Source organism: Xylocopa sonorina, chromosome 1 (genome assembly GCF_050948175.1).
Source record: "Xylocopa sonorina isolate GNS202 chromosome 1, iyXylSono1_principal, whole genome shotgun sequence".
Classification (NCBI taxonomy): domain Eukaryota; kingdom Metazoa; phylum Arthropoda; class Insecta; order Hymenoptera; family Apidae; genus Xylocopa; species Xylocopa sonorina.
Genome location: NC_135193.1, coordinates 1,768,825 through 1,781,559, shown reverse-complemented (window position 1 = coordinate 1,781,559; position 12,735 = coordinate 1,768,825). Strand labels below are relative to the sequence as shown.

The following is a 12,735-nucleotide window of genomic DNA, read 5'->3' as shown; positions in this document are numbered from 1 at the left end:
TTTACCAAAACAGTTTTCATGCCATAACGCTTTTATGTATGTAATTGGATAACTTGGCAAATGACTACGTACTGCCTAGCACAAATGCAGCTAGTATAATAATAAGAAATTAACGTCTGTGTTTAACACTAATTGTGATAACAAAAACTTATATAAACTACAATAAATATACTGTTCTCTCTTGTACTTTAAAATTTAGGTAGATAAATATAATAAAAGATGAGTCTATCTCATCTTGTTATTGAATGGCTCGGTAGTCGATATGCAACCTAAAATTCTTTGAATATATGAACAGCACGTATTGTGCATATATTATATGTATTCATCGAAAATACGATAAAATTGCAGCTTTAAAAATGAACTGAAATAGTTACGATATGCGTATGGGAAATAAGGGGAAAAGATATCAGCCACAGAAAAAAAAAGAGAAAATTAGGACAGAGAGAATGGACAAAATTAAAAAAAATAGTTGGATAATTGAAACATTTAAAAAAGAAAACGAACAAAAGATATGAAAGATAGGAGAACAAAGGTATTGAAGCAATTCAAGCACAGTTAAAAGGGTGGCAATTTTCTTCAAAGAAGAAAATACAGGGACAAGACAGGGAAAGGAGAACATTAGAGAATCGGAGAAATAAGGAAGGGACAAAAGGATGAAATAAGGTGAGAGAGGGGAACCGTCGAAAAAGACCGAGTCGTAGGACTTACGTGTGTACGTGACCGGCAAAGAGCTCTGTTCTCCATTTAGATGAGCCGAGAAGCTGTTCTGGCTGTTACCGGCGTGAGCCTCGGGGGCGTAATCGAACATGGCCAAAAAACCGCATAGGAGGAAGCCTTCGATAAAGAGGAGCACGATCGCGTGCGATAGGCTGCTCCTCGTCGTCGTCATACCTTGCTCTACTTTTCTCATTTTCTTATCGTGAAACGCTTTTCGTCACGGGAAATAGTGGCCGTGAAATTACCAGGGACTCCGTCTGGCACCCGTGGGTGACTTTTCGTTTCCGTGCGGCCTCGTCACCTATTAACCGGCTGCTCCGAGCGTTCTCGTTTCTATGAATCGAACCACGATTCCCGATCGCTCGCTCTCTGTGTCTCTGGAGAGTTATTACTTCGATGGTATATCGAGTTTTCGATCTTCCTTTTTTTTTTTCGAAAAGTTAAGAGTTGAAAGATTGGATTGCCGGTGGAAATTCGATGGAAGAATGGTTTGGAACGGTTTCCTTTTGAAGTTGGGGGTGAAAAGGTTAAATCCCTGCAGTGAATAACCGAACGGTGTAGTGAGTAATTAAATTATTCGGACATTATTATAATTTTGACGTATGATAATATGATGTATTAATGTAAAAACATTAAAATAGCTGTTGTTTGTTTTTGTACATCGTTGTAGTAATAGTAAAGAGGAAAATGAATTTCATGTTATAAAGGTGAATTAATAATTGGCAAATAAAGACAATAATAAATGTTGAAGAAGAATTATAAAACTGTCTAGTTGGAGAGTGGAAATGAAAGAGTCATCCATTTAAATAATAAGTAATAGCTATCTACCATACTCTAATATGAGATGTAACACATTTCGTTTGATCGTTGTACATTTCACTAATCCAGTACAAAATTATACAGATGTCAAAATATTTTTTTTACTCACTTTGCTAATTAAAATAAAATCCAACGATAGTCTGGAGTGATTTAGAATAACTTTCTTCTGAATACTGACTATTGGAAAGATCATTGCAATTTGTCATTCACTTACAGCGAAATACATTAGCCACAGAACCGATATTTGCGAAGAGTGCATGGAAAGAAACCTATCAAAGTGAAATAAATCTTTTACCTTCGTTAGCGCATGTTAAAACGATACAACAGCCCACTTCCCGTTGCAAAGGAAACCACTGGTAACCGACGCTTCTCTTTCGTGTCACTGTTTATTGGAATTGTATCTGGTAACTCACACGACACTCGACCTAAAGTGGATGGACGAGATTCTGCGTGCCATTCTGACGTACGTCTCGTCTTTTGAATAATCCGATAAAGATCAGTGGCATTTCGTCAAAGGCGCAGCAGGTTGAGGCCTTTGCTCCTCTATTTTTGTCGTCGTATCGTGAATTTATACTTGGAATCGGCTGAACATTCTAATGAATTCGATTCGGATCTACGCTTTTTATGCAACTGCGATTGTTGCACAGTCTCGAGTATATTCTTGGTTTAGTATGCGGAACGACTTCCACAGTCGATTCGGTGGTCTTATGTACGAGAATTTTGTTTGCATATATTGCTTTCTCCGTGGTATAGATTCGATAAGATTGGATGCAGACTAAGGCGATGGAGTGGTTGCGAGATTAGCTATTCAGGGTCACTCTTTCCCGTATTCTTTCCCTTCTTATTGGAATTATATAATTTTTGTATTGAAAAAATCAGTAATTCAATTTCAACATTGTTGAAAGTAAAGTTGAAATGTATATAAATTGCTGATGAAGCCAGAAATTAATTCTCCGTATGTCTCTTCTAATCGAAACATCACAAACTTTAAGATAATACGCGCCTGTGATTTATCTAATGGACACAGAACATTAGTTGAAAATATCTTGCGATAATGAAATGCCTGACGAATTATTATGTTTCATATTCTAATAATGTTCAATTATATTCCCATAGTATTATCATAAAATAAACAAATTTCCGGGGCCCGAAAATTCAAGGTATTTCAATAATTTCCCTGTTAATTTGTAAATTCCACAATGGATTCTGTTTTAGGACCGTTTTGTGATTCAATTTCGACATCAATCCCACGGCGGGAGCGCGGGACTTCGACTTCGGTCGAAATTCGCCGCGCTTTATATCCCCGGTGAAGTTATTCGCGCGGAGACATTAGCCGTGGAAACGCAGGCGGCGTTATTCAAATTTTCAAAGCGACAAAGTAAATGAACGAGTTCATGCGGGTTATTCGTACCAAGCTCGAATAAACGTACCGGCGGAGTCAAAGAGCGAATTAAATTAATAGATCTCGCGGAAGAGTCCGTCCCGAGTAGATTTATTATTAAGCGGACGGCCATTCGACGCCCTTTGTGATACTCGCACGACAGTTTTTTCGTGTTAGTGATATTTTCAGCCAGCATTAAAAAAAATAATTGTCTCAAACGAGAAATTATTGCGCATGAATTGTTCGTCACTTCGCACTACCTGCCATGCGATTTTACTAATTTAAATACCACACTTTATATCTAGGTAAAGAAAAATAAACGATACATTTTCTTTTCCCTTTTGTTAAATGCATTTCGATCGCTTCTCTTTGAAATATGTAGTTCGTATAACAACCGTTAAGCTTTTCAGTAAACCCTACAAAATTAAAATACTAGGACATTTCCTTCTTTAATCGCGTTCGACAATAATTCTCCCAAGAGTTTCAGTGTATTATAGAATTTTTAAACAATTATAGTTGCGCGAGATGGCTATAAAGTTCGTTACGCTAAACTGAAGATAAAAATTGACCCAGAATTTTTACAGCAAACTTTTAGTGCTACAGACTCGTAATATAAACCTGACACTTTGCATATCTTCCCTCCTCTCGTCAAGCCACTGCACAAGTCGAGGAGATATATACTATAACCTAGAACCTAACCGAGCCTTAACTTCAATATCATCTTCTTCGTTCTCGTTAAAGTGAGGACAGACCTTCCCGGGAGCCGCTTTCCACGGCTCGAATATAAATACCGAATTAAGCAGATTCGTTCGGATACTCACTCGAATAAATTCGCAACGGGTCCGTATCCGGTTTCTTGACGTGCTTCCGGCCGTGGTCGCCTGAAAGTTTAATTACCACTTCAGCGGAGCTGTACGCACCCTCGACGCTAGGGAAATTTCTTTTCTCGTTACGTTCGCCTTCGTACCGCGGAGACAAAAACGTCTTGCTCTTCCTCTCGACGTTTCAAGACCTTTGTTCTCGTGTACGAACTCGAAATATCTTTTTGCTCTTCGACTATATACAGTTTAAACGGAACGCCAGCGGGTGATTACTGCTTTATTCGGATTTGATTCGTTGTAGTTTTATATGACTAACTCGAAGAGCGATAAAGTCTTTATGTTTTTCTACAATATGTATTTCATTCGCTCTTCGAGTTAGTCAGATAAAATTAAAGACATAAATAAAGACGTATATAGGGATGCACATGGATGCATATGCCTGTGGATTCGAAATTTTCGGTAGATCGAAATTTCTTCTCCAGTTAATAATAAATTTTGTGAAATAATATGTCATTACGTTTTGGCATTTTTTTGTTACTTATTGAGGTATAATTAATTCCGATTTATTTATTCTGTCCGACAAAGTGCGAGAGCTTTACTCATAGGCAAAAATGAGAAAACATTTCATTTACTATAAATTCTACCAATAACTTTGTGCAACTTCACGATATGACTTTAAATTTATGCACTAATTGACTTCTAGTTTCAAAACTATTAGATTTCGTTCGCGTTCGTCGAGTAAATGCACCATTTAAAAACTGCAAAAAACATTTCGAAACAAATGTAGTCGGCAGTTTTTTCTATCTTCTATCGTTCCGATATGACAACCTGATCCATTTACTAGAAACACCCTGTGCGCGTGTACATTGTGACGAATTCGTGTCACGTTCTTGTCCAATGAAAATTTTCAGAAACCGTATGTAAAAAAGTCGCGTATTATAACTTTTGGAGCGACGTCACAGAATATTTAACGATAACAGCAGCGTGGCTGTGCAGTCTGATAAGTTACGTAGCCGCATAATTCGCATGGCGCCGTTTAGCGTGCTTGTGCATGCGCGGTTGGGATGCGTGAGTACTGACCTGTGTGATTTTTTAATAAATTAGCGTTCGCCTCAGGGCCGTACGTCATCAGCGCGCCCATTAGCGCTATTAGGACGACTTGGATGAAAAACAGCTGGCATACTTGTTGTTTTTTACTTATGGAGAACATTCCCTGTTGAGAAGAAAAGATCGAATTCAAGGTCGAGTAGATATAAGAAACAATAGAGCAGTAAGTACGATTTTGGTTCCTCCTTCTTGTACATGTTGCTAATATTGCTACTAATTCAAAAAATAAATAAACGTGTACGTTAGAAGACAATTTGTCTTTTCAATTCATATAAAACTACAACTTAAAGGTATCTTACATCATATTCATTATACTTGTACGTACAGGGTGTTCTGGTACAATCGGATAAGGTCTGATTCGTACTATTCCGTATGAGGCTTCGCTTTTTCATTCGCACTAAATAAGTAAATTTCGACTTGACAGATCTGCCACTGCCAGTGTTTCTATTTAGAGGCACGTGCGAAATTATTATCCGCTTTCTGTTATTATTATTATTATCATAATTATCGTCGCAATTATTGTATTAGCTTCCTTTATTGCGTATTTCGTTTGAATGGTTATAATAAAAGCGAGATAATAGAATACCAGCAGAAGTAGATCTATCAAGTTGAAATTTACAGTAAGCGCAAGTGTATCGAATAGATTTTTAATGTCGTTTTTATCGAAAGTGAAGCTTCATACGCAAAAACTATATTTTCCTGAGGAATCACCTATTTTCCGATTATACTAGCGTTATTAGAACATGAATAATAATGCAAATATTAAAAATGATTTCAGATCGACAAATGTGACACCATTGACATGGTGTCATTCGATTTTTCGATCGATTTTTCCTACTTATAGCACCGTGTGCAGACGTGATATGTAAAATTTTCATTTTTGTGTTTGTGAGCGTGTTGGTGTTATTTAGAGAACAAATGAATGAATTCGTTAATTAAAGATTTGGTACAATGGTGCATAAGATGGGAATATTAATTAATATAATAATTAATTATAAGAGAATGCTGACTATGGAGGTTTGGTAGAATATTGCAAGCATATTTGTGTTTATTAGTTTTGATTGATAATTTATAATAACGGTACATTAATATAATGGCGCAGATGGGTTGCATATGCATTCACAGTATTAAACTGCAATGAATATCTTCATTCTATGTGTGAGCGCCTAATTCGCACATCTAAAGAATATCAGTGTATCTGTGTAGTATTATTTCATGATCAAACTATAATTATATATTGTACATAAAGTTACAATTTTTGGCGAACGCACTTGCGCTGTTACTACATGCTCAATAATTTCATCACCGTATATATTTACCAATTTGATCATTATTGCATTATATCTGTAAACAATACTGCAATCATATTAACTACGTTCTGCAAATGTGTTTACGCTATTTTCTAAATAAACTCCACACCGGTCTAACGTACTACGAGCATTAAATATAAATCGATGCTGCAGTTATACATAAATGCAAACAAATAAAATAACAAAATGTTTCTGTCACACTTTTTCAGATGAAATTGAACAAATGTACATGTAGGAATGGGTAATGTTAAAAATGAAGGATCCTACTGATAAATAATAAAAATGTTCAATACAATGAATTTAGGAATAATTTAGAAGGTGTAAGAGAATAACGAGGTCAGGAAGGAACAAATAGAAGGGAGGACACAAACTGAATTGATCGCTGCTTTATCTCTAACATCATCGAATCTTACGCGCATTTAATTTAGTATTGCAAAATGTTTGACGATTATTTAATCAATTAAGCTACGGAAGTACCAACAATACGTACTCCTCATTTGATATTGCAAAATATGTAGCGAAAGAGCCGCGTTACGCTGGCGAGCAATTGTTTCAAAGATCGTACAGCTTGGTCGTTTCGGTAGAATACCCAGTAATCCGTTAATCGTCTATAGAGATAATATTTTTAAGATAAATCGTGCGAGCGAAGCGAGAGCGATACGAATAGGGCTTGTTCAGCTTAATATGATAGTGTAACGTTAAAACGGAAATTTTACTCGCGTCGCTCGCAACCTTGTCATTTTTGAGCGATTTTATCGTTCCACTTTTCAACGCCGATTTCCAGCGGATAATTGCCAGCGCGAACACCCGGAACGAAATTAATGAAGCCGATACGCACCCCTTCAGCGTTATTCCATCGAGCGCTTTAATCCCTCGCCACATTTTTTCCAACTCGAGGCATTTCTTCTCCTTTTGAAAATATAATTCTAAGAACTTTAGAAGATGATGTATTTAACACTCTATATACTTGAATTTTTAATAGAAAATTAATACACAGAAAACTGTGCAAGCCATCTTTATGAAAATTGATTATTAATTATAATAGCTGATGAAAAGCTGCGTATTTTTGTAGATACGCATAAAACAGTACAATAAATGTGTTTGGTACAGTACAATAAAAGAAATATTGGACTTTGCAAATGCAGTAAATAGGTATACCAAAACATTTGAATTATTATATAAACACTATTTACAATACTCTTGTATGAGTTGTTACTCTTTGTACTGCGGTTACGTAACGTGAATTACAGGCAAACGGAGTTAATGGATTATTCGAATAACGTATGGCATACTTGGCTACGATATATCACATCCTATCATTGCGCCGTTGCACTACCATTAAGCAATACGTTTCTAGCAATTACTCATTTCTATTTCCCTTATTCAAGTAGGAATTATCAACTACAATTGTGTTTTCTTATAATCAAAGCGTCATGCAATTGTGCAGGTTTTAAGGAATTGAACGTAATAATGAAGTGAACGCTCTTGTTCACTGTCACATCGTTTAGCTGATACCTTTCCCATTTTGATCCGTATAGTCTTATAATTTTCGGTTGTAGCAAATACGAGCTGGTTCTTCCCTTTATTAGCCGTAGATCATCTCATGGTCTTCATGGTTTTCACCGACGATGACAATTTACTGTGCTGGGGCAAACATCGATTAAACGATCATCGACTTACGATTATTGGTCGTGCGTGCGAATAGAGGATTTGTTATTTTTCTTAAATTCCTCCATCTGCAATCTTAATTTTGTAAATTGTGTAGACGTTTCGTATGTTTCGCGGCTGATCGTTGACATTGAATTTCACATTGGAATGATTAGAAGAATTATTAAATATTATTTAAGAATAATCAACTTTAAATATTTGATTGATAAATTCATATTTTTGTGGACGCAATTCAAAAATAGAGAAATATATATCAACTTCGAAAATATAACATAATAATGTATCATAATTTAGGCACCTTTTATTTATCTGCACTTTTTTCATTTTTATCACTTTTGTACTACTTTTTGCAATTTTTATAGGAAATTGGAGCAAACATCAAATAGTACTTGAGAACTTTCAACTTTGAAGATTTAATTAATAAAATGATAATGAGTAGAGCTTCTATCACCAAGATATAATCGCTTTTGCTTCACTTTTTACATAAATATTTTCAATGAAAATTCGTTGACAAGTATTACTTAAAAACTTTCAGCATCAAGGATTCAATTAATGAAATAATATCGAGTAAAGCTGCTCTCGTTAAGATATTACCGCCTTTGCAACAAATTTTCTGCTATTTCGTGGCTACAAATTTCAATAACCATTGTTACTCAAAACTTCTAAGATTCAATTCAAAGATTCAATTAATAAAATAATAACTCACAGTCACATTTCCCTCTATTCCCGAAGCTCGAGAATTCGAGTTGTTGAACCATCCAAGTGATCGTACAGATTACATTATACCACATTTCCTAGTGAAACCTCCACTTTTGCTTCGACAAACACTTTTAGAGCGCCATTAAAATTAACAGAACTGATCGACCGTTCGAAACTGCCCTCGGTTTCTATCCAGCAACTGATCAAAGTCCACTTTGTACCGGCAGAAGTCGAACAAAGCGGCGGACGCTCGTCCCGCGATACATCGGAAAGTTTCAGCAAGAATCACAGACCGAGAAGGAAAAGTTTTTGTCGCGGACTCGCGCTCGTTTCGCCGGTCAGATGCATCGACTCGCACCCGTTATTGTTTATTTTATCTGCTTAGACGATGGACGATTCAATTACATCGCGATTGATTCCGATTGACCTCGTCGGCCAGATCTCCCTAACGGATATACGCTATTCACCTAAATGCCGTCGCGTTTGACGCTCGTACAGTTTCGTGCCCAAGTTAGCGCAGTGTTTTATCGGTAGAAATATATTATTACTCGACTTTTGTCCGGTTTAATCGATTTCCCGGGTGTCGATGCAAGAGATTGCCGGAAAACGTTAACGCCCAATGTTTCGTTTGGATGACTCGCGCTGGTAGCTATCGACCATTTTTAAACCGAGTTATTTCTGATTCGAATCGGAGTCCGAGTGATTAATTAACAGTGCATCTACGGTGAATGTAGCAATTTTAAATTGGATCAATTTTTTCGAATATTTAGCAAGCATTAATTAAGTTTCATCGTCAAATGGTGAATTCGAGCTACCAATTGAAGTGATATAATTAGATATACAATTTAGAAATATAATTTCATTTTGTATGTTGTTATTATTACTGTTGTTATGACAAATTAGGTATTGATAAAGAACCCAAGACTTTGTTTGAAGAAAAATTTCGAAAATAAACATTAATCTTACATGTTTAAAGAATATAAAATATTTCACACTTTTTGTGTCCATTCTTAAGTTCTTCGGATTTCTATTTTGAATCTCACTATTGTATCGTTTTCGTCTGTGAACAACGAATAAAACGGGAAGTCAATTGCCGGTTGTTATTCCTCGATTACCTCGTAACCACAGTGATCGATTCTTCTACGATTTGAGAGACGGTTTCCTCTAGACAATGCAAGAAGTGTCACGCGATTTCCAACGAAATTGCCGTTGAATGCATTAAAAATAAGGCTAAGTTGTTTGCTTAAATTCATGCCGAGCAGGAAGATAAAGAAGTAAATTATTTTTCAAGGATAGGAATAAATAACAATAACGTTATAAATTGACGCAAAAATGTTGAAACGGACATAATATTTAATTCTAAAGGAATTATTTATTAAATTATTAGAGAGGAAAAAGTCGCAATGAATAGAAGAAAATATTATTTTCTGCTCTTCAAGAAAAAAGGCAAATACTTGGTTTTACGTTTGTTAAAAATACAATAGAACCTTTGTTTTATATGAATTCCCATTATTTAAATGCTTCGTCCACATAGAAGAGTTCAAATACTATTCTTCTTCGATTGTTTCTACGATGCTGGGTAGGGTTGAGGGTAGAAAAAAAGGCGAAATGTCGATATCTGGGTCTATCGTATGCGGAAAAGCTCTCGAATTCAATGGAAACTCGACTGGAAACGCTGAGAAACTTGCATGATTTCTCAGCGCTGGAAAAATATGGAACTAAAATCTTTTACTCAAAACGTTCCCTTCTTCCGTGTCATCGCTATTTCACTTTTCCTCCGCGTTATTTTTTTGGGGGATTTGAATCATGCAGAAGTCAATATTAGGTGAAAAAATCTAGCCTTATTTCAACGGAATCGTCAAATCGCGTTTCTGAAAAACTGCGAAAACAAGGATTCAGACATTTAAATAAAATCGTCCAAAAATGTTCTTTTCCATTTCCTGTGTATTCGACAAATATCTAAAAATCCACGATATTATTCTTCAATCCGTTCTCTTATCTGGAAATCTTAAAATTGAACTGCTTTCTAGTAGAGAAATACGAAAAACACTCTTTCTATTATAATGTATAATATATACAAAAATATTGAGAATAAGATTATTCAAAGTACCGTTCATCTCTGTAGACAATCAAAACCGTAGGTTCTTAGATACCTTACTCGAGGCTGAAATTAGCACGGAGGAGTCGTCGTCGCCTAACAAACTCGAAAATTTGTTCGTTTGTCAATTCGCATAACGAACAACCCCGCTAACACGCGGAGGAAACAAGCCAATCTCCTTTTGCCCCGATCGTTTCTCACCGGCGAAAAGGAGGGCAGGGCTCGAGTCGCGAGGCGGTGCAATTATTTCCACGCGAAAAACTCAGCCAAGGTGGAATGGGTTTCCGATGGTAACAGAAGCAAATCACGGCTGCAGACGTTGCAAAGGATTATACGGAAGCTGCTTTCATAAATTATGCGATTTATCTTAGGGAGCGGAGGAGGCTTTTTTTAGAATAACGATGAGCCCTCGAATAACTAGCTTCTTCCCTTCCTATCTTGTACCTTCTTTCCGCCCGTCTTTTTTCATTCATTTTTCGAGGATAGGGATGCTCCTCGCCTTCAGTGGGAGAGGGTGAACACGAAAATCGATTTGCTCCACTCGAGGCTCCGCCACCCAAGGCATTTTCTTGACCACATGAAGCGAAGAAATCGAGTTTCCGTTTCATCGAACGACCACGGACTCGTTTAAATGATTCGATTTGTCCGTTCTTTGATCACTTTCGCGTATTCGAGTGGGCTGATTCTGTTTATGGATATACTATTCGCCACGAGCTTTCTTCAAACGGTACATGTTTCATTTAGTTCAAGCATGTAAACTGCGTCTAAAAAAAGTGTAAAATTTACAAGTAATGTTAACAATAAGTGGATATGTTAACAATTAGTGAAACCTCTGAAATAAAATAGTTTCAAAGTGCAATCATTGATGTTGCAATTTATAATTGCAATTTAAAATCTAGTAATGTGCTGTCAGAAAGCGATTATATCAATTTTTTAAAGATATTTGTTAAATAAAAGTTACAATTGAAGAGCAGTATTTTATACACGTAACTCTTTATAGTATTACAATAATTAGTTACGAAATATGAAAAACAAACAAATTATAATACTTGAAAGTTGAAACATTACTCTATTTTTACTTGTGGCTATAAAAGTATGAATTCGCGATAGTGAATATATTTTCAATCACAGTAATACATAATTTTTCTAAAAAATAAATCAATTAAAATGTTAATTTCCTACAAATTTTCGTGTTAAAATTCGAATTTTCAACAACTTTTCATCGATCGTACAATTTCCTGCAGAGGATACCACTCCCAAAGTGTTAATTATTTCCCTGCCACTGAAGATATCACTTCGAACCTCGAGCGTTCCTCGTCGCCACCCTTTCCGGTTGTTCAGGACACTTTCGCAACCTGTACCCCGCGCATGAAACAACATCGAGCACTGCGACCATTCGCGACAACGTCCAGCAAGTTTATATAAAATCCGCGAATTAGTAACAATTGGTTCCTTTACATAATTTCACGCGATACGACTACGAAGAGAGGGCGGCCCCAGCTATCTTAGAAACAGACGGTCGATCAGGATCCCACGACGCCGCGCGAATTTGTCAAGCTGAAACACGAAACCACTCAGGCGACTCTATCGTCGCCGGCAATTACTCGAGTCTAATTGAAAGTAGGCCGGCCGAGAATGAGGATTTATTGTGTCCAGTCCCTCTGAACGCTAATGACGCCCGCGACGAGTGCCGCGAGACGTTGGACATCGTAACGAGGGAAGGTCAACACGAGACAGCGATGGGCTTTGTTGAAACGCGATGGACCGTGCCAGGAGGGACGTCCTGAACTTTTCAGGCTAAGGAGACGCTAAGGAGACGCCAAGGATGACGCTTGACGTGAAATAAGGGGTTCGTTCTAATCTCGTAGAGAAAATTGGCGGCTTTGTTGCGACTTTGCATAATGGCTGCATTGTCGGAACGAAGTTAACGTTATTTCGTATTGATAGCCTTAGTTAGAGTTCCTTTAGTTTTCTCAATGTCATATCTTTTTTTTTCTCAGCAACGAATCTCATAACTTCTGAATCACTATAAAATGACTCGAATGCCACTGAAATGACTCTCCTGATTTCTTGTTCGTCATGAAATGACCCCACAATAATCACATTTTTACAACA

General features: G+C 36.7%; 2 protein-coding genes across 4 annotated transcripts in view; both read right to left on the bottom strand.

Moving 5' to 3' along the window:
- The window catches only part of LOC143431774 (large ribosomal subunit protein eL32-like), a 310,021-nt gene that overhangs the window by 59,666 nt on the left and 237,620 nt on the right, over positions 1-12,735 (bottom strand). The window lies entirely within an intron of this gene.
- Positions 1-12,735, bottom strand: part of Rh50 (Rhesus blood group-associated glycoprotein Rh50) — a 36,974-nt gene that overhangs the window by 20,780 nt on the left and 3,459 nt on the right. For 2 of the 3 annotated variants that reach the window (XM_076896959.1, XM_076896967.1), the window contains exons 1-3: positions 7,671-7,767; positions 4,819-4,951; positions 3,739-3,798 (exon numbers count right to left, since the gene is read on the bottom strand). In XM_076896959.1, coding sequence (XP_076753074.1) covers positions 3,739-3,798; positions 4,819-4,951; positions 7,671-7,679 — 202 coding nt within the window. In that variant the 5' untranslated portion in view covers positions 7,680-7,767. Of the gene's footprint in view, positions 1-3,738; positions 3,799-4,818; positions 4,952-7,670; positions 7,768-12,735 lie in introns of those variants that run through there. The other variant, XM_076896974.1, reaches the window with a different exon arrangement.